The 23,205-nt window shown below is 37.2% G+C and overlaps 2 protein-coding genes across 2 annotated transcripts; one reads left to right on the top strand and one right to left on the bottom strand.

The window, feature by feature from the left end:
• The first annotated feature begins 1,297 nt into the window (after window positions 1-1,297).
• Window positions 1,298-5,308, top strand: LOC126753909 (seminal metalloprotease 1-like). Its single transcript, XM_050465681.1, has 2 exons — window positions 1,298-1,602; window positions 4,605-5,308. The coding sequence occupies exons 1-2, from the start codon at window positions 1,347-1,349 to the stop codon at window positions 5,144-5,146; spliced, it is 798 nt and encodes a 265-aa protein (XP_050321638.1). The 5' UTR covers window positions 1,298-1,346; the 3' UTR covers window positions 5,147-5,308.
• Window positions 5,309-22,064: 16,756 nt separating this feature from the next.
• Window positions 22,065-22,890, bottom strand: LOC126753912 (seminal metalloprotease 1-like). Its single transcript, XM_050465687.1, has 2 exons — window positions 22,680-22,890; window positions 22,065-22,625 (listed from the first exon to the last, which is right to left on the bottom strand). The coding sequence occupies exons 1-2, from the start codon at window positions 22,888-22,890 to the stop codon at window positions 22,069-22,071; spliced, it is 768 nt and encodes a 255-aa protein (XP_050321644.1). The 3' UTR covers window positions 22,065-22,068.
• Window positions 22,891-23,205: the final 315 nt, after the last annotated feature.

The raw sequence follows: 23,205 nt of genomic DNA, 5'->3' as shown, positions 1-23,205 counted from the left end.
TTTTCCTCGCAATTTGGGATAAATCCAATTTTTGCAATTTTAGTGCATGCAATTTCCCAACAGTTGTATATCTCAGAAATTAAACTTTAAACTGTCGAAACATCAAACTCGAAACCTATAAAATTTTTAATGAATGAAATCACTTTTGCAAAAGTTCCGATAATCTTACTTATCAATGATTTATGAGCTGAAGCTATTCAACATAAACTATGCTGCTGCTTTACGGCCAAGCTCTCAATTTGGACGTGTACTGTATAGAAGTAAACTGTTTGAAGTTAGCAATCGCCCAGAAACGGTCTGTGCTGACCAATACCAAGAGGAATATTATTCCATTAGAACTACTTACTAAATTTGCGCAGAAAGTTATTCGTACTTACTAAGTGTATTGAAAGCTTATTAAGTGCCAATATTTGATAAGATGTAAGTTCATAAGCTTCCTGTTTAAAACATTTTCTTCTTGCGAACACTCTAAAAGTCGCGAAACGAACAATCAAGTGGCATAAACCCAAAGGTAATCTTGCATTCCAAACGTAGTCTCAGAAATATTTCAAAGCATTAAAAGAGTCTTTAATTAAAGAGACTTTATTGAGATATGTCTACACTTACAAGTACTAAAACAAGCTCGCTAATCAGCTAATTAGTCGCTTAACTAAACTTGTAATTATTTCTGTAAACTACATTGTACATTACGATTATACTACTACATTTTTTAATAGAACAAGGTAGTGCTTAAGTAAACAAAATGTACTTGATGTTAACTTAAGTACCACCTTTCAGATATAACATTTTACTATATCAAATGTTAGTTTTATTGATTTCCTTATGGTCCCCATTTAACCACCTGATTTTTACTGCCGCCGTACAGAAGTGACGTCTTTCGATAGCAGATACGAAGACACGAAACGTACACCATTAATAAGTTGGGGAATAGTGCTTCCCGAAAAATCGAACGCTTATCAAACTTTAAACTTTTAACCAAGCGCCAGATAATCAATGAATAGAACGCCGAGGTGCCGTCATATCAGGCGCTGTAAATAATTGCGTGAGGCATGTATTGCTCATATTGGCTCACATGAAATTAAAATATGATTATACTCGTAAATTTGAAAATCATTATCTGATATCTAATAAAAGTGTCGGCAGACATAAATACCAACAAATAAGCGTAACCGCACAATGCAAAGTGACCGCGGAATTGTGGCTATCTTATCTCCCCGATTTGCCTAGGAAATTTTACCAATCCGCAAATATGAATAGGCCAGCTAACGAATAGTAAAGACAGTTACTTTCGCGAGCTGCAAACAAACGCATTGCAAGTGTTAAAATTTAGCAAATAATTTGAAATCATGACGGTGGGACTTGTAAGACTTCTTATTTGGTCAATATTTGGTGTTCTGCTCAGCGCAAACCTCGCTTGTGGCAAGCCCGTATCAACATTGCTGGACGCTGAAGAGATAGCGGGCATGTTTGAAGGCGATATGATCTTAACTGCGGAACAAGAACGTCTGCTAAGAAGTCCGCTGCAAGGCCGAAATGGTTTGGTTGACGAGACCAAGCGGTGGCCGAATCGTATTGTCTACTACAAAATTGTCGGCGATTTTGGTATGTGCAAAGAACTATAATGTGTTAAATGTATTTAGAAAGGATTAAGAAAGAGAAGTGCAAGACAGGGCCGTTCAGTAAATCTCGTAATTTTAAGTGGTCCCTCGCTCGATAACAAAGTGAACAAAGTTCAGTGACTACCACAAGGATAGAGACTGGTGCTTTTGGCATAACAAAACAGGGAACTATCGATCTTTGAAGTCCCATACTTACAGTAATTATGCGTAATTTCATTTCTACACAAATCAACGAAAAATTATATCATTATGTTTCTTAGAATTTACAATTTCGAACCAAATATGCGGGTAACCCAGTGAAATTTTTCAGAATTTTTGATTTTCATTGAAATGCGCATTTGCACCATCTTTGTAGATTCAATTGAAACTCATGTCAAATTCAAATTTTATTTTGACGCCAATGATGTTCACATATGAAAATCGTAAATTAAAATAACTCTCTCAATTTCTTAGTAGTGAATATTTATGGCGCCATATAACGCATTCATTTATGATCCCAACAATTTATATCGCATGGGTTTTGACAAATATTTAGACTTTGATATTGCCTAGTGGAGGGGTTAGAGTAAAGTAAAGATTGGCGATTATTTCATATGAAAATGGAGGCAATTCAGCAATGATTTCATTATAATCAATGGAACGCCGGTTTTTGAGGCTAAGAGAAACTCAAAGGAAAATATTTTTACTCGCAAATTGCTATTTCTTAATGAATTACAGTTGGCCCATCCACTATAAATTGAGCTCAGAAAAGCGCATATCGTACATTAATACATTCATTAATTATACCCTGAACAGGGTATATTAAGTTTGTCGCGAAGTTTGTAACACCCAGAAGGAAGCGTAGGAGACCGTATAAAGTATATATATAAATGATCAGTATGTTGAGCTGAGTCCATGTAGCCATGCCCGTCTTTTTGTCTGTCCGTCCGTCGTCCGTTTGTCCGTCTCTCTGTATATATACGAACTAATCCCTCAATTTTTAAGATATCGTTTTGAAATTTTGCAAGCGTCATTTTCTCCTGAAGATGCTGCTCATTTGTCGGAACAGCCGATATCCTACCACTATAACATATAGCTGCCATACGAACTGAACGATCGGAATCAAGTTCTTGTATGGAAAAATTTCTCATTTGACAATGTATCTTCGCAAAAGTTGGCACAGGTTATTTTCTAAGACAAAAATGTAGTCTCCAAAGAGATTATTCAGATCGGTTAACTATAGCATATAGCTGCCATACAAATTGAATGATCGGAGTCAAGGACTTTCGCATTTGACGTGGTATCTTCACAAAATTTGACATGGATTATTGATTAAGGTAATAATATAATCTTCGGAAAAATTGTTCAGATCGGATTACCATAGCATATAGCTTCCATACAAACTGGACACATAGTTACAAAAAGAAATACACCTGTGAAGGGTATATTAGCTTCGGTGCAACCGAACTAACGTTTTTTCTTGTTTTTACTTAAAATTATTTGAGAAAACAATAACTTTAACAACAGCTGGTCTACTGTGAATTGTTTTTGGACATATTTGTATCCACAATTCATGTCCAAGAGATTTACTCTCTTTTTTATTTTTAAATCTTTATATCATTTTGTGTTACACAATTTAGAAACTTTAGAGAAAATAACAGATATAATTTTTAATATCAGTTTTGAAAAATGTGGATTCATTGAAGTAAACAGAGAGACCAATGTTGAAAACATACGTTATATCTCACTTAAAGTTTTTCATTTATAATTTTCAAGTTGAAAATCTGTTTTTAAGTATCAGCATTAGTCCGCCAAAATGGAATACTCCCAACGACCTTGAGAACTATCTTCCGTCACTTTTAGGCACATTGGAACCTCTCTCTCTCGGTTTCTCACAATAATTGTCTAAATTGTTGATAAATGTATCCCGATGATTGCGGATATAGCCAAACTTTATTCTCAGCGGAGATGTTTCACCCTCCCTTCCACTTCTAAAAATTGTACCGATAACCGGGTATTTGGCGACATGATTGTTTCTGAGAGCATGAGAATAACCTTTTAAACTCAAAACGAGATTTTACTGTAGGTTTGGATATATCCACGCTTGATTTCTATTAAATCCTAAAACCTTCAGGATAATTTTACGCAAATTTTCGGTAAGGAGCATGAGTCTGGGAATCCCGTGATGTGTCTGCGATAAAGGTGGGATAGGGAGCTGTGTAATCTACGTTATCTTCAAAAAGTTTTAAAGAGAAAGAGACGCCAAAGGCTGACAATATTACGCTCTATGATGATGATCTGTTGAATTGTCTCCCGTATTTTTTTTAACGAGGAGGAAGTATCGAAATGCTGAACCTCAAGTCAGTGCGTAACTTTAACCCAAACTAAACCACCTACCGTCATGTACCAATCCCCTCCATACTACCATCAAGTATTACATCGGAAGGATGTTTGAGCAATGCTCATACGTTTGTAATGGTCTCAATGCGTTCAATGACATGCTGCATTTACTTGATCCCACCTCTGTTGGCCTCTGAATTCACCGTGTCCAATGTTTATAGTGATCTGTTTCATTTTGGAGTTCTCTCCTTCGCTGCTATTCTTAGGCTCTTTGGGACTTTTGCAGCGTTTTAAATAAGCTTTGAAACAACCATGTTCTGTGAGAATTTGGGTTAAGTAAAATCTACCCATGTGCTCTTTTTAGCTCTGACTTAATGTTGAGGATCAGTTGGAATATCCAACGTGTATCCATCTCTCAGAAGTTATCAATGCTGACGTGTTTCTCTTGTGACCAAAACCATCAAAACGGTTAAATTTAGAGACAGAAATTAGAAGTTTAAGTGAAGTTATCTACAAATTATCTATACTATTTACAGCTTTGTTTTTACTAAAGCCATATAAGCTCCGTTTAGAAAAACTATATATTTTCAGAAAAAGCTTATAATTCTATACTTACAGGGCATATTTTTACAAATATGGTAATGTATTTTTATAATTATATTTCAGACTTAATTCATCGCCAAGCCATTTCAGACGCCATAGAGGTTTTGGAAGAGCGTACCTGCTTAAAATTCCATGAAGCCAGCGAAACCTCCAAGCAATACGTGGCAATTTCTTCCATGGCGGGTGGATGCTACACCGCTGTTGGCTATCAGGCCAAAGTGCAGACAATGAACTTGGAGAATTATCCAATTGGTGAGGGCTGCTTCCGAGCGGGCACCATATTGCACGAGTTCATGCACGCGCTCGGCTTTTATCATCAGCAAAGTGATAGCAATCGTGATAAGTACATAGACGTTGTCTACGACAATATTGTGCCGGGTAAAGAGCCAAACTTTGAAAAATACGACGCGTCAGTTGTGACCGATTTCGATGTGGGTTACGACTATGATAGCTGCCTACATTATAGACCCGGCGCATTTTCGAAGAATGGTAAAGATACGATAGTGCCGTTGGACGCGACCGCGGTTATCGGTCAGCGAGAACATTTGAGTAAAAAGGATATAAACAAAATTAATATCATGTACAAGTGTCCCATACTGACCTAAAAGTGCATTACTCCAATAACAGATCAAAGAGACATATATTATAAGTGATACAACTAATGGATTATGTAAATATTTAACATATTTGTGATATCGACTTGCTATTAATTTATTTAGTTTTAAGTATAGTGGTAATTTTCCAATTAAATAAATTAAAATTAATAATACAACTTAAAATCAATACAAATATTTACAGGAATGCTCTCTTATTATAAAGGAAATTGTGTTTCATATAGATCGAGAATCTAATAAAACGTTTTTCTTTCGGAGATATAAATTATCAGAGCGGATATTTGCTAAGAAATTGGTTGGTGTAGGAGTGTCTAACCTCGCTGTAAATAGCATCGTGTGTCTTCTCTTTTGGCCTAAGACTGATCGCAGGCGATCTAGTGGTCTTCTATTCCTCAATAAGGCTAGCCTCTCCCTAGTTGTGGGGCTTTTAACAAGTCATTGCCCTAATGGACTGTTGGGAATCCTACCAGACACTGTTTGCAGAAGCTGTTTGGAAAAAGATGAGGTGGAAATAACTCAAAACTTCCTTCTTGCCGTCTCGCGTTTAGGAGGGAGTTGAAATTAAGCCCCTATGCAAATTTGTATTGGTTACTAAGCGTTTTGCCAATCTGTAAGTCCGAAACAGGAGTTCTTATTTTCTTTGGCTTCAGAAAGGACTGCATATACCAGTCCACGAACGATCATCGTTCAGCCAGCTAACCTTACCTAACCTAACCACATTTACTGTGGATATTTGTGAAACGTTTCTCGAAGCGAATATACCATAAAAAAAGATTAGCAATCTAAGTATTAAATCTTTTTTTTTTTTGGAAAATACCAACTATCAAATTTCCTGCGTATCAAAGTTACGGCAGAGATACGTGCCTCTTCTGTACAACAAAGTCTTAACTGAGCTAAATACAAAAGCTGCCAATAATTTTATTTGGATATCTGTAGACGAGACAAGAGACTCAGAGCAGCGACTGGTCAAAGTATTGGCAAGTGATTTACATGAACGAACATAAAGTTATTTATTCAATGTTGCAACTGTTGATGCCGCCAATGCTATCGCTGGAGCCGTCTTTGTTGACGACAGTTTGCACTTAATTTGGCCAAACGGTGAGTTAAACTTTATATTCAATTCAGGACGTTCGATTGCTATTCATATACTTCCTATTTCGATCAATTTCAATGCTGGTATTCAGTATAACAAAGTCCTACTAATTGTTACGGATACAGCATCATTTATGCTGGCTGCTGGTAATGCGCACTTGTCTTTCGCATGGATTACATAGACTAGCAGAGTTTGTGCGAACACAGTTTTCTAATTTTAACAGTTTCATTCAAGATTGCATTATTCTGATTACTTTAAAGTGATTTTCACCACTAGTAGATTCATTTAATAGCGACGATGTTGAGGCTATTCGATTGTCCCAGGAGTGTTTTAGTCACACCGCTTATTTACACACCTATATAAAGCAGAACTTTCCAGCCTTATAATGATATTGTAAGATTCGAAACCCGTAGTTTAGAAATCAAATAATCTATTCACCTTGTCGAAGAAGTACGACCATCGATATGTACTAAAGGAAAATAAAGCATATTTTGAAAAGCTTAATGCCATTCTTACATAAGGTATAAAAGCCACAAATTCATACTTAAAAACCTTTCTTCAACGAAGCTGACTCTATTTTCATACTGACCCGTGTCATCTGCAGATGTCGAACGAAGTTACTCCGGATATGCAAGTATCTTAACTGAAAATCGAAAATCCTTTGTATTTGATAATTTAAAACACGATTTAATCATGTATTGTAATCAATTGAGAATCAAGAAGACAATGCATTGTAAGAATAAAATACATATTTGAAAATTTTTTTTTATAACTGAATGCACATTTTTTCGTTCTATGGTTCACATTATAAACGATTGTTTTAATATTCTCTGTGCATATATACATTAGTGAAAATATGTCGAAACTCAAAGTACACAAATTGATCTAATCTAACAGCAAAATAAAAAAATATGTATGAAAATTAACTTTATTGCGAGAGAAAAATATTCGGTGACACCCGAACTTAGCCCTTCCTTAGAAAAATACAATATTTATATTATTAAATAATTTAATGAAACTACTTAAGAAACAAATGTATTTTTTTGAAAAATATGAAAATCAAATAAAGTTTTAATTTCGAACTGCTCAAATGGGTGAAATTCTTCTCTTTCTGATATATTTTGAAGACATTTTGGAGTATACATATTCATCGTTGTCTGAGTCCGTGTCAGCTTCGGCATCAAAATAACACTTTTCAATATAGTGTTTGGTGCATGTCGGAATAAGGCAATGGTCATGCTGTTGTTTTATTATCGATCTTATTAGTTTTGCAGGTTTTACACCGCCGTTTCAAAGTGTTGACCTGTGTCAAGAAAGAAAATAGTGAATAAATTTGAATCTGAAGTAATTTTGAAATAAAATAAACTTACTTTTATTGATGGACGCGAGCTCACCACTGCAGGAAACCGTTTGAAATTGATCAAGTCCAATGCAATTTTAGTTGTAGAATTAATTTTTGTTTTGCATCGGTTTTGTAATTGCTTCTGCGCTAAAGAGAGTTCTTTCAAAAATATACGTTTTCATCATAGTAGATTAATTTAATAGCGACGATGTTGAGGGCATTCGATTGTCCCAGGAGTGTTTTAGTCACACCGCTTATTTAAAGACCTATGTACTATATAAAGCAGAGTCCATGTCAAATTTCGTGAAGATACTACGGCAAATGCGAAAGTTTTTCATACAAGAACTTGATTCCGATCATTCAGTTTGTATGGCAGCTAAATGCTAGAGTTAACCGATCTGAACAATTTCTTCGGAAATTACAATATTTCTATGAGCAATAACTCTCATACCGAAATTTCGTGAAGATATATTGTCAAATGAGGAAGTTTCCCATGTTATAGTGATCCGATATCGGCAGTTCCGACAAATGAGCAGCTTTTTGAAGTAAAAATGACATTTGTCAAATACTATTTCGCAGATATACAGACGGACAGACGGACATGGCTAAATCGACTCAGCTCAACATACTGATCACTTATATATATACTTTATAGGGTATAGGGTCTCCGACGCTTAATTCTGGGTGTTACAAACTTCGTGGCAAACTTAATATACCCTCTTCAGAGTATAAAAACCTTTCTTCAACGAAGCTGACTCTATTTTCATACTAACCCGTGTCATTTGCAGATGTCGAACGAAGTTACTACCGACATGCAAGTATCTTAACTGAAAAACGAAAAACTTTTGTACTTGATAATTTAAAACATGATTTAAACATTTTTGTAATCAATTACAGGGTCCGGCACTCGAAGTGTAACCAATTTCAGACCGTTCGCACAGGTGTCGCACTGGAATCAGCTGTTTATAAATTTGCTGAATGACAGTTCAGAATATTGTTCACAACTGTACAGAACCGTTTTGCCAAAACTGAACGCAAAAAAAAAAGTAATCAGCGATGGAATTCAAATGTAATAGTGCTTCATATTTAGCTGGAAAATCAGAGCCAGCAATTGTTCGTGAGCTCAAACACCTTAATGTGAATAAAGTTTTACGTTACAATGACACTGGTAGCATCGCAAAACGGCATGGAGGTGGTCATCAAAGGACTGTAACGTCACCTGAGATGGTTCAGAAAGTGAAGAAGCGACTTGAGCGAAATCCACGACGAAGTGCCAATCAAATGGCTAAAGAACTGAAAATATCCGACCGCAGCATCCGACGCATATTGAAAAATGAGCTCAAGGTCAAGCCTTACAAGTTCCAAAAGGCCCATGATCTCACACCGAAGCAGCAACAAGTAAGACTTGAGAGAGCGAAACAGTTGCTTCGCTTGGCCGAAAGCGGTCAAATTCCGAACATTGTGTTTTCTAACGAAAAAATTTTTCCAATTGAGCAATTCGTAAACTCTCAAAACGATATTTATAAGATCTTTAACATTTCTTTAATGGGAATGAAACAAATTATGTACAAAAGTTGGCTAAGAACATGGTCTCCAGATTGTGCTGAAAGCGTAAGTTGACGAGTGTACCACGAAAATATTGCCCAATAATAATATAATTTAAAATGACAACTAATGCAACAATACAGTAAGAAATATAAGAAAATCAGTTTTTTAATAAATTAGCGCGAAAACATCCCCAACACTTACAATCGTACAAAATATTATGGAAATTAAAATTATACATTTGGTAACTCAACTGACTTAATGAAAGGGCTGTATTAGAGGGCTTGTTATTAGTCAACAGCAAAACTGTTCGCAGAAGGATTGGGCATTTGGGAACACAAGTACCTCGGAAACCATAGTAAAGCCAACCCAGATTGCACGCGATCTCACAGCAAAATGATTGCTTCATAATGCAAATATATGTTACTCTGCTCTGGAATGAATTCGTTATTAAAGAGTCTGAATTACAAAAGGGTCACACATAAAAATAATCCGGAATTAAAAATTTCTTTATGAAATAAAATATATTATGGATATGTGCACAAAAATAATTTAGAGATCATCTGCAGTCATGTTCGACAGGGGTTTCATTACGACAATGAGCCAAACATCATTTTCAAACGCATTCATGAGCCTTAAGGATTAATTTTAACGCCTTACAATGCCTCGAAGATAGGCTACCGCTATCAAGCGTAACTGATTCCCTATGTACTCTTTAGTGGCTTTAATTTACAGTTTTTGCTTAGAAAAAAGTTGTTTTAGTTTTGATTGAAAGGAATTTGGTTCAATTCTTATACTCTGAACAGGATATATTAAGTTTGCCACGAGGTTTTTAACATTCAAAAGGAAACTTCCGAGACCCCATAAATTGCATATATAAGTGAACAGCATGACAAAGTGAGCCGATTAACCTTGTCCGTCTCTATTTACACTAACTAGTCCCGTAGTTTTTGAGGTATTGATCTGATATTTTGCACACGTCCTTTGCTCACCAAGGCCATTTGGATATATTCGGAACCGTCAATATCGAACACTCATCGCTTATAGCAGCTATAAAGGGTTAGTCGGGAAAGTAATAAGACTGATTTTCTTCCGCCGCGACTGTACTTCGCACACCGACCGGCTTCGTTAAAGGGCGTTCTTAGCTAACGCACGAGTGGCTGGTCAGTTGTCTCCGAGCAACCGTGTTTCTGCGAGTGGTACAAGCCAAAAATGCAACGTTCGTTAGAGCAGAGGTACGCGATTAAATTCTGTGATCTTTAAATCTACGACAGAGACGTTTGATATGATCAAGCAGGCTTACCCATATGTGGCTTTAGAAAGATGTGGTGTGTTTCAGTGGTAACAGGCCTTTCTGGAAGGCCGTGAAGAGGCCGCTGATGAAGACCGTGCTGGGAGACCTACGACTTCGACAAATACCGACAATGTGACTTGTGTGCGCAAAGTATTGAGCTCAGGCCGTCAACTAAGTATTCGTGAAATTGCTCAGTTGTTAAATTTATCAAAATCTGTGGTCCATGATTTTGTGACGGAGCACTTGAACATGCGTGAAAGTGACCCCTAATTATTGAATAACGTAATCACAGGTGACGAGTCATGGATCTTTAAGTATGATCTCGAGACAAATGGGCAATCTTCCGAGTGGCACACGCCGGCTTCTCCTCGCCAAGCAGCATGCACCTCGGCTCTCAAGGATATTCTGGAGAATGCCTTCCCTGACGCCTTCAATGCTTAGAAATCGCGCTGGCAGCGCTGCATCGATGCAGAAGGAGCCTATTTTGAAAGTTTTAAAGAATTATAACTATTAGTTCAATATTTTTTTTTTAATCAACTCAGTCCTATTACTTTCCGGACAAACCAAGTACAATCTGGCCGATGAAACTGAATTCCTTGTATAGAAAACTTTTTTGTTTGAAATGGTACCTTTACGAAATCCGGCATGAATTATTATCAAAGGCAATGCTACAATATCCAATTCAAGTCTTTTTAAGCCTTTTATGCTAAAAAATGCACCTGTAAATGCACTAAAGCTTAAGTGCAGCCGATGTTAACGTTTTTTCAGGTTTTTATTTAAAATATTATTTCAGATTTATATTTAATTCGCTCAAATGATTTCATGCAATTTTTAACCAAAATTTTTAAATCAGGGACCTTGCGTATTTCTCTCTAATATATGTAGCTAAAACTGGCTTTCATAAGATCTAAGTGGCTGGGCGATGGCAAAGAGATTTCAAATACGCCGCATGAAAACAATTGTTAAAGACGTTCATACCTCAATATCGCTGACATGTAACTAGTGTGTATGTAGGTGCGTGCATTACACGCCGAAATGTATGAAATTTATGCGAAAACTGAATGTCTTATTTTCAATTTACAGTTAGAGACCGCAAAAATACAATAAGCCAGCGCATAGACGCTCGTAAATGTGTGAATTTACTAAAGTGCAAATATGGTAGTGCAACAACAAAAACGCACATAATCATACATACGAGTGTGTGACGCTTGTGTGAGTATTTGTTGGTGTGTTTAAACGCTTTTGCAGCTACTGTTGCATATATTTTATGTAAATATGAGCTTGCGTCGGCAACTTGCAACGTCAGCAGCAAACCCTATCTACGCACACACACACACACACATGAACCATGCACATAAGTACTGCGGCATACTGTCTGATAGTGTGAGCGATTGTAGGGCGGTTGTGGAAAGAGCAAAAGCGCCGCAAATCCAGTGTTTTGTCGGCCCAACTTGAAGGCATTCATAAGCACTCTGTTTCACACACGCACACACACTCGCACACTCACACGCGCTTTGATGGCATATGTCAAGCCATAAATTGCCATAAATTTGATTTCAACTTCCGCTTCGACATGCTCCGAAATCGCATTCGCACTCATGGCCTCGGAGTGTCGGTGTGGCAAACGGCAATGGCAATGGCAGTCGAGCTACGCTTTCTGCGGCTTTTATTATTTTGGTTTCTAAACTTTGTCTCAATCTGAATCGCAGTCGCACTTTTGCCTGACTTTGTGTGTTTTATGTAAAATTAAAATGTTCAAATATGTTGCGCCTGAGTTTCGCTTGGGGTAGCCCAATGGCAACGGGCGCATATTGGCTCTTGAAGTTGTTATGCAGCTTCGATGGCGCCTAAAAGTATGCTCAAAATATTGGAGCACAGTGTGTCGCCATATGTAAAATATTGAGGTTAATAAAATACCATTATTAATATAACAAAAATACTTAAAGTAACTAATTCTCACTCAAAGGCCATATTTTATTTTTACACTCGAAGATATGTTGCTACAGAGTACAGTAGTTTTGTTCAACGAACTGTTGTTTGTACGAGTATCTCTGAAGAGTTTTCAAGGTCATCGCAAAAGAAACAGATTTTTTAAATATAACTGTTTTTGGTGACGCCACCTATTGGTGTGTATATGAAATAAAAAGTTTGTTCTCTTGTTGACATTTCTTAAAAATTTTAAGACAATTGGATAATCACAATCGATGTTATCGATCAAAAAGTGACAGCAGCTTTTGGTTATCGGTCGTGAAATACATTTTGAACAAAGAGCAAATATTACATTTTGTTTTAAACTTGGGAAAACTTTTACTGAAACATTTCAAATGATGAAAAAAGTTTATGGTGATCAGTGCCTATCCCGTAGTAATGTGCATGAGTGGTTTAAGCGATTCCAAGAAGGTCGTGAGGACCTCTGTGACGATCGGAAGTCGGCCGTTTTCAGAAGTCAAAAATAAAGACAATGCTGATTTGTTTTTACGATTCCGAGGGTATTGTACACCGAGAGTTCGTCCCACCTGGCCAAACGATTAATGCTGTGTTTTACCTTGATGTTATAAAGCGTCTTTTGTCACGCATTTGTCGTGCTCGACCACAATACCGTGAGGCAGGGTCCTAGCGCCAGTTGCACGATAATGCGCCGTGTCATCGGTCGACGCTTGTCACTGATTTTTGACAAAAAACTCCATATTAACCATTAATCACTCATCCTACTCACCTGATCTGGCACCCTGTGATTTTTACCTATTTGGAAAACTTCATTTGCCCATGAAAGGACACTGGTTTCAGGACATTTCAGCTATCCAAAAGGCGACGACCGATATTCTCAAGAGCATTCCAAAAAATGACCTTAAACATTCATTTGAAATGCTAATTGACCGGGCTAAACGCTGTATCGAAGCACAAGGAAACTACTTTGAATAAAAAAATATAACTTTTGAAAAATATTAATTTTTTGTTGTTTTTTTAACAGTCCTGTTTCTCTTGCGACAGACCTTGTATATAGGTTTCCATATATACATCTATATATGAGCAGGATGACTTAACGAGTTGAATTGTGGATGACTGTCTGCCCGTCCGTCTGTGCAATCGATAACTTGAGTAAAAATTACAATGTCACAAAACGTCATTAATTGAAAACCTTTAAAGAGTCATAACTGTGTTCCACAATGAGATGAAAAAACTGCTAATTGTTGTTGTTACAATGGAATTTAAAAAAAGAGGGCATGGCCCTACCCCCTAGTAGATTTGCAATATATACCAATCAAATCATTCAAACCATATGACCCTAATTGTATAAGAAATTTTTTTTTTCGCACCTCTTGCAACAGGGTGTATAGGGAGGCTATTAGCTGATGACCACGCTTACTTCCCACATAACCGTTTTTATAAACGCTCCTTAAAGTACTATAAAAAAAATTAAACAATTACCCTTTTCACCTTAATTCGGTACCTTACAATATTCTAAATCTTTACGTTACATTGCGAAAATGCGCGAAATCGGATTCTCGTTTTTGAACCATTCAACCAATTATCTTTGCGTTTTGCCCGCCTAACACAAAATTTCTGTTAAAAAATCGTTTTTGATCACGAACGATTTTTTACAAATCGGAGGCAAATTAAAAATTGTCTAGAAAATGTTTATTTTCAATGTTTTTTCTATATCGAATTTTTCAGTTTTTTTAGGTCGCCTCTACGATGTTATCATGAACGTTTGATTTTCTGCATGTGGACAACGAATGAGCATTGACGGACTATTTTTTTCAAAACTTTGACACCCGCGTTTCCTCAAAACAAGATTTTTCGCATCTCGACACTCAAAAATTCTGATTCTTAAGATGAAACCTGAACAAACATATTGCAGAATAGCGCACATGTCTAAGTCAGTTTACTTCTTCAAAAAAAATAATTAATTAGGTAATTTTTGCACAATTACATAAGAGAACCCCCTTAAATTCCAACTGATTCTTTAACTTTTCATTGTAAAAATCAAGCATCAATAAATATGTAGAGATTCAACTTTGCACAAATAGTGGCCTTTAGACTCCTGTTTGCGGCACGATATTGGTTGAAAATTTGGCGAAAAACTCACAAAGAATCAAAACAGTATGCGACAAAGCATTATCGTTATGCAAAAACCTTGAGTTCTCGGCCGATAATTCCGGCCTCTTTTGACAAATAGCGTCGCGCAAATGACGCATAAAACTCAAATAGTATTTCTTGTTGATAGTTTGGCCGGTCGGAGGGAATTCGAAGTGCACCAAATCTCGATAATCGTCGAAAACTATCAACATAACCTTAATTTTTTGACTATCATTGACCATCTGTTCCCGGGTCGTAAGCATAGATCCAAAACTTTGATTTTAGAACCAATTATGATCAAATTGGTTTTCACTGATCCTATTGATATTCCCAGGAAGCCAGTAAATTGTCGATTCTCAAGCACCAATTCGTTTATTTTATTTGGCGTCATCAGTTAATGTAGTTGCGCCGTTCTGGACATGGTTTGTCGTCAACACGTTCTCGACCCTCTTTGAATAAATTTTTCTAATCAAAAACATTGAGCGTTTCGGCACCAGAAGTTTAATACTGCACACAAAATTTAATAGAATTTCTTTGTTAATATACATACTTCAGAAAAACAAGCGTACACTAAACACTAATGATTATTTTGATATGAAATTTGGCGCAGATGTCACTGACGATCATACCAACATACAAAAAAAATATTTCAACGAGTGGTGTTTCACGCGAAATTTAAATTGAAAAGTCTTTTTACTCTAAGGTCCCGCACTAGCATCAGCGGTGCCTAAAGTCCCCGTTTGGAGGAGAGATAAATGAGTAGTCATCGAGCGCAAGAAATTACCTGCAGGACAGGGTGTGACCATAGTGAAGAACGTGTTAGTAGACATCCAACGGAGGTGGCTAGCGTTAAGCGGGAACTTTTGCATCCAGAACATACTGGTATGTTGTCCAAAACAAAGTTGTATAAGAGTTATTCTATTTCCGCGTGGCTTTTCGAGCTCTTCTTTAGCTATGGATGGTGGTTTGACTCTAAGGGCGCAGCGGATTAAGAGAGTATTTTAATTCACGTAAAAACATTGTTCTTAGATAAAATAAAAAGGTGGCACTAACTGATTTGTCTAGTTTTCATTTTTGTACATCTCTTGCTGATCTGATTCCAAAGTAAAATAGAATACAAGACGATAGTATCACCTCTGGCAGTGATATTTGAATTAATAAATGATGGCGTCGACCTTAAAAATAAAATAAAATATGTGTAGCCTGTAATCAAGTTTAATAAGGTTAGAACCAGCGGCGTAGTCGTTAATCTTTATTGATCGTAAGAAATCAGAGACGGCGCCACTGTGCCGACAGTGCTTTTACTAGAAATGAGCTACAATGAGCGCGTAAATTGCACTCACTGCAACAACAACACGGCCCTCTTCTCTGATTGTATGTACGTATATCTCTGCGAAAGGCACATATATTCATATATGAGACCCAAAGCAAAGCCATCGATGCTCTAATGCAACGCTTTTCATTTTCAGATAATTTATGTGGTGCAAATGTGCTTTGCCGCACTGCCAAACTCCTATTACTGTTGCTGCAGCAAGTCGACAAAGCAACGAAGAAAATTTCGCCACAGCCCTACAATACTGTGAAAACCATAAATTTTTGGTTGTGATAAAAAATAAATTCCAAATGGTAATTTCACTGGACAGCCATGCACATGCAGCCAACAGCTCACTTGCTCCCACACACACACACACTCACGCTCACAATTTCGCCTATATGCGAGTAATAAGGCCGACATATGTGTGAGGCTTATTGGCATCAAGTGCAAATGTGCGTAACGAAAAATATAATTTATTACTTGTGAATATTTTTCAATTGGAAAATATGGTTAAGCAGCTCTTACTTAGCATTCAGCACTCACTAGCACACATAGAAGAGTTCTGGAATAAAAATTGGCTTCTAACTAAGTTTTTGCATTGCAAAGTTGAGTGCGTTTTGCTGCAGTTTACATGTCTACCTCGGTTTTGCGGTGCCGCCACGCCTAATTCTCTCTGTGAGCTCTTGAAGAAAATATTTTCCCAAAATCTGTTTTGCTTTTAGCAGCAAGTACTGTTAATTTCCGAATATTTTCCACTGAAATTGTAAGCGTATTTATGTACAAAATAAAGTTGTCTGGAATTTCGAGCAATTATATTCCAACTGAGCAGGTTAGCACAAATTCAACGAACACAACACACCTCGTATTGTAAAGTAAGAAATGCTTTTGGAAATCTTATAGTTTTTATGGCAAATATAACAGGAATTTTAAGGAAAGTCACATGTTTTTGATAAAATTCGATTTTATAATTGAACTCTGTAGAGGCCATTGCAATTTGTAGTAATATTATATTTTATTACAAAATAGACCTGAGTCTCTCTGTTCTGTTCATTGTCACTATATTTTTACTGACGAGCTTTGTATGGAAATGTGACAACAGGAGCTGTACATAGTACGAAATTTCTTCAAACCCCTTTATTTAAAGAGACAGAATTAGTGTTACTCAATTTACTCTAACATAAAAGTAAAGAAATGTAAACAAGCTTCTTTTGGAAGCCGGACCCGCACTGTTAAACCATCGGGGCTATAATTGCTTCGCTCTATTATGTGCTCTCTTAACCGACCTGTGCTCCTGATGAAGTTCATCTATGCAAAAATATTTATATTGTATATAATAATATATAGCGAATCTCTTCCATACAAAGCATTGCATTAGCATCAAAAAAGTTGAACCAAAAGTCATTGAAACTCTATAGAGTCGTTTTCTTTACGAATTTCCATATACAGTTCAAAAATGGAAGAAATCGGATAATAACCACGCCCACCTCCCATACAAAGGTATGTTGAAAATCACTAAAAGTGCGTTAACCGACTAACAAAAAACGTTAGAAACAAAAAGAAATTAGAAGCTTGACCCAGGCTTTTTTTGTTCTAAAATGGGCGTGGCCCCTACTTATGGACCAAAAACCATATCTCAGTAGGACTACTAGAATTTGATGAAAAATTTTCGATATAATTTTTCTTAACACCCTGATGACATATACGATCTATGGGTGAAATCGTTTAATATTTACGCCCTCTTCGAATATAACACTATTTTGAATTCCATCTGAGTCTGTATAATTATATATGTACTAAGGAACCAATGATGATAGCGGAATAAAACTTTACAAAAATACGGTATTTGAAAAATATGTAATTAAATGTCATAATTTATCTGCGAGAGTATAAAATGTTCGGTGACACCCAAACTTTTTTACGCGCAATAATTCGGTTGTTGTACGTGCTGTGTGGCATGTAGCCTTGTCATCTTGGAACTAGATATTTTCAACATCAACTTCTTCCCATTGCCGCCATAAGAAGTTGGTTATCATAGATCTTTTACCGCTTTCCATTGACAGTAACGGTGCCACCAGCTGCATTTCGAATGAATTACGGACCGATGATTGCACTAGGCCAAAAGCCACAACAAACTGTCAATTTAGGTGGTTGTTCATGATAAATTGTGGATTTTCTTCGCACCAAAATCGGCAGTTTTTTATATTTACCGCGCCACTCAGATGAAAGTGAGCCTCATCGGAGTAGATGGTTCTCTTAAAAAAATCATTATCGTTTTTTGTTGCTCTAAGGCAAAATCAGCAAATTGACCAATATCTTCAGTTCGACTGCTTTGGCTTACATTTGGAATAGCGAAACCGCCGTTAAGCACTACTTTGCAGGACCAAGATGAGCGATAAATATCTCTTCAGATTCTACCTCCAGGGTTATTGATGTGGTCTTCTCCGCTGCCTTTCTTTCGTTCTAAGTTCTCGGAGCGCTATTGCGGCCCACTCTTTTATTTTACACTAAACCAACTCTAATCGCAGCATGTGAATCACTATGTTGTCGGGAGTCATCATTTCGCTTGTTAACTTTTCTATGGTGGTTCTTTCCACTACATACCTCAAGCAGGACAAGAAGCTGTGCTTTGCGTTTTCTGCATCATTTTCGCAGTAGGAACATTGTGTTTCGTCATCGTGGCCAAATTTGTGCAGGTTTTCCCTGAAACAGCCATTGCCCGATAAGAACTGCGTTAAGTAGAAGTCTGTCCCATCATGTTTTCTATCAATCCGGGCCGGTACATTATTAATTAGCCTAAATGTCCATTTTCCTTTATCTACCGCATTTCATTGCTTTTGCTTTCATCGAGACTTGTCTTTCTTTCCTTTTTTTCGTTTTCAGAGGCCATTATATTGGCATAAGACCATATATAATAGCAATCGCTTCGTGCGACACCGTTTTAAACGCACAGGCAACTGCGAGCTTCTAAACAGCGTGACAACTGCGAAGTATTTCTTATCGCCATGCCTCCATCGGAGGCCCTTTATGGCCTTAGCTGCAATGCCCTTCCCTTTTCTAACTGCGTCTATTGGGGACCGATGTCTTCTATATCCAAATTGGTTTTCAGATAACCCAGAATACTCTTTCTCTACTTGACGTTCTTGACGTTCTTGACGTGTGCAAATCAGTGTTTCCAATATTTTGGCTAACATGTCGATCATTCAGAGTGGGCGATACGCACTCGGCTCTCTGCTCACAATTGCAGTCCCCAGCACAGGGACAGTCACCAGCACCTTTTTGGGAACTTTCATCATCAGTTCTTAAGTGAGAAGAATTTTATACGGATGCAAGCCCAAATCCTTTTTCAAAATCCGCCAGGTTATGGTTTGAGACAGTCCCAATTGTTGAGATCGGTCTTCAGCAACACTTGCCTGAACGGTGGCAATATTTTCATTACTTCTAACGGTTCTTTATTTTATTGGCACTTGAACATTATGCAAAGAAAATGTACGCTCGAAATGTTCAACAACTCGAGGAAAAGTAAGAACGATTATTACGACCATAAAATGGCAAAAGTGCAAGAAAAGTTGCAATTGGAGAACGATTATTTCGATAACAAAGTTGAATAATTTGTAAAAGTTGGTCTTATATCTTTCCACAGTGAAATTGTAAACATTACTGAACACAAAGAAAATAAAATTACTACCCAGCTTACCCTAAACATCGGACACCAACATTCCTATGATCCGACCGCGTCGAAACCGGACGTTTCCTGGACTTACCGTTAGATGACCTCGATGACAATTTATTTGAACCTTTCCATCCTAACAGAACGATGTAATAGTTACAACAACAACAAAACAATGTTACAGATCATGATTAAAAATGGCCGAAACGACATTTAGAAGTTACATCTTCCCTTTTAGAAAACCCGGTACTAGATGCTTTTTCGCAGCTTTATACTATATATGGTTTATAGTGTATTTCTTTCCCTTTATTGGCCACTAAACCAATATACTTACATCATTTACATGCCACACAGCTCGCGATTCTATCATTTTACGGCATAAAGTGGACCCGTAAGTTGGCCACCAAGATCATGCGATTTAACGCCTTTAGACTATTTTTTGTGGGGCTACCAAGTCTAAAGTCTATTTAAAGACAACATTTCCGTCTCCAGAAAAGCTTGCCCAAAATGTCTAAAATTAACCCCAAGACGCAGCAGCATACGTTTTCTGCTACTGATAACCTGCCATTATTTATTAATGGCGAGTAAAAAATCATACTGGTTTAATTCTGTGTTTCCTAGAAAGACGAGCTCATTTTACAGTCTTGCTAGCATTTATGTGGTCTCCAGAAAAGCACGAGCCCATCAATTTATTCGTTTTATATTGTTTGCTAGCATTTATGTTTAGCGAATGTATTTGAAAAAGAATTATTTATCTCTAACCGAAATACAACTCAGTATACTTGGCTTGACTGACCATCGATCGAGGTGGCCTACGAATCAAAACTACTTAACTCAGAAATTTTAATAAAAGGTGATTGCATTTCGCCAAGGGGAATTCAATTTAATATGCATTAACAATCAATTTTGAGAGAACTCTATAATAAAATCTTCATAATATGGTCCACGCTCTTTAAATATGTGCTCAATGCCACCGAACCGTGAGTGCAAAGCGAATGGCTGAATGGCAAGGCCGAGCTGGCGTAAATACTTTGCAAAAATCATTTCGTTTCCGTTTGCTCCTGAACTTTGCCCAACATAATGTGAGTACGCGCATTTGCAATGCTTTCCTGTGCTTGTGTATTCAAGAGTTTGCATACACTTTGCAAAAATATCTTCCAGCGCTCTTGCTTTCGGATACATCAGTACGTAAGTATGTTTACGCAGGCTTTATGGGTTGGCTTAAATTAATGGATTTTTAATTGCTATCACTTGTTCATTTTCAGCTCACACAATCCTCGTCTTCGCTTTCATTTCATATACTTAATGAGCTTACGCGGACAACTTAATCAGCTTCGTATGGTCAGCGCATCAGAATTTCTCTCTTAATGGTCCCTGCTTTGGCACTCTCAACAAAGTTAAAACAACTTGTGACCTTGTGTTCTTTTAAAAATATGCCACCGAATTCTTTTACTTGTGGGATTCAAGTAATATGTGCGAGAAGTGAATATTTGAAAAAGCTTAAAATTATGCGAAAATTCTTAGCCGTTCAACGAAAGATGGAGCTGTAAAATCACTTTTCATGTAAAAAGAAAAATGGAGACTAAGTATAGTCGCTATATACCACAGAGTAAGAGCAAGGGAGAGTAAGAAAACACAACACATCTCTTTCGATTGTACAAGCCTTACAAATTTATTCTGTAAAAACAGTTGGAACGAGACTGCCATGTTAGGTTGGGTTAAGTTAATCTGGGAGGCCAACAAGCCACGCATAGACCAGTTTTGGTCCTTTTCAATACCAAATGGAGTTCAGTTGCTAGGTTTAAGAGGAGTAGTTATCCATTCGGATGCCGGCGCTTGACGCGACTCTGCGGCTCACTATCGATACCTCCTCCCGTGTATCATACCGTGGGGACCCCAGATGCTTTGGACATATCCTGCAATCTTCTCGATCTGTCAGGCCCTTCCTGCGGGCAGTGACCACTTAGTATTCCCATCATGTTCCTACAGTCTCTTCTATCGAGTGCCTTTGCACATAACATTTGCAGTTTTGCACCCAATTAGCTCATTCCATTGGGTTTTGATTTTCTTTAACATGCTTCTGCCGAGATCGTCGTATAGACGATTCTTGGATTTCCCAATGTTGATCACGTTTTCGGATGTTAACCGTACACCATTCTTGGCAATCTCGTCCACTATTTCATTGCTCACGATGCCTTTGTGGCCTGGCACTCAGTAGAAGTGAAGTTCCTTGCTTCTGGCAATACTTTCCACTTCCGCCCTGCTTCCCAAGACACTTCTCCCCAATATGCGATACGAGGTTATTGTTTTGATTGCTTGGCTGTTTTCCCCGCACCAACTCCAAAGTTCATTTTCTAGCCATCCGTATAGATTTTTAGAGTGTTGCGCATAGCTAACATACCTTTACGCCAGCCATCTTTTTCTTTCTATGTTTGGACTTTTTGAATCTTCCATGTTATATTTCTGGATGTTTTTTACATTCAAATTAGAGATTATATTTAAAAATAATTTTTACATTTTAACAAATTTGAACATATCGCAGGTATATAGTTATATATTATACGGATGTTCCAATTCTTATTCCTTCACTTGCATCTCAGGGCATTTATACATTTTGTTCAACTTGATTAAATCAGCTGTACTTAAAGCCTCGCGCTGACCCATTAAACCCTCCGGTATTTCTTGCAACGGCACTATAGTTTTTGCACCATTTGCCGAGAAGGCATGCGGCGAATAATGCATAATACTACCGTAGTCATATTTTTCACCGAAGTCTTCAACAAAGTCCTTGGAGTATTTTGTAAAGTCATGCACAAAGTTTGGCTCAACATTCTCATAGGCTATCCGAATATAGTCGTCCCGATCGTAAGTGCTCTGCATGTGATAGAAACCTAGTGCATGCAGCAATTCATGAATTATTTTACCGGTTCGATAGCAGCCCGTATTTAAGGCATGCTTCTGTAAATTTAATACAGAAATATCCTCCACAAAACCAACAGTTGAATAACAGCCACCAGGATTTCCCGTTATATTGACAAAATACGGCTGGTCTTCGTCCGCTTCTTTGAAACGTATGCACGAACCTTCTTCAACAATGTTCATCGCTTTTCGTATGAAATCCTTTCGTACATCATCTGAATACAAACAGTGTTCATTATTCAATCAAAAAATAAACTGACTTGATATACCAAATCCTTCCCAAAACTTGTAGTAGACAATACCGTCTGGCCAATATTGAGTTGGATTGCTCATACAATTTCGGCTTTTCGGTCTCAAGACGATATCGCCTTCGAAGAAGCCTGGGGTCTGCTCAGGATCTTCTTCCCACTGTGCAACTGTTGGCAGAATATGGCTTCCACTAATCATCGCAAGCAGCGTCAGAATCAGAAATGTCCTCATTTCACTTAATCAATATTTAAAATTTTCCAATATAGAGAAATGCAGGCTCGTATAGAGCTCAATGGATCAAAACTATATAAGCTAAAGTCCACATTTGCAGTGCTCTTTATACAAAATAAGTTTAGTCACTGATTTACTATTAAAAGTGACTAAGTCCGAATTTCTTCAACAATAGCTTTTGTCATAGATTTGGATATACTTGTATGTATCTTCAGTTTTGAAACCAATAACAGAAACACTTTCCCTGCGAACCAGAACACCTAATGCGCAATAAACGCTTTTTGATCTTAGTAATGAGCTATCTAATATAGTCCC

This window comes from Bactrocera neohumeralis, chromosome 3 (genome assembly GCF_024586455.1).
Source record: "Bactrocera neohumeralis isolate Rockhampton chromosome 3, APGP_CSIRO_Bneo_wtdbg2-racon-allhic-juicebox.fasta_v2, whole genome shotgun sequence".
Taxonomy (NCBI): domain Eukaryota; kingdom Metazoa; phylum Arthropoda; class Insecta; order Diptera; family Tephritidae; genus Bactrocera; species Bactrocera neohumeralis.
The sequence above is the reverse complement of the archived record's forward strand: the minus strand, read 5'-3'. Positions and strand labels throughout refer to the sequence as shown.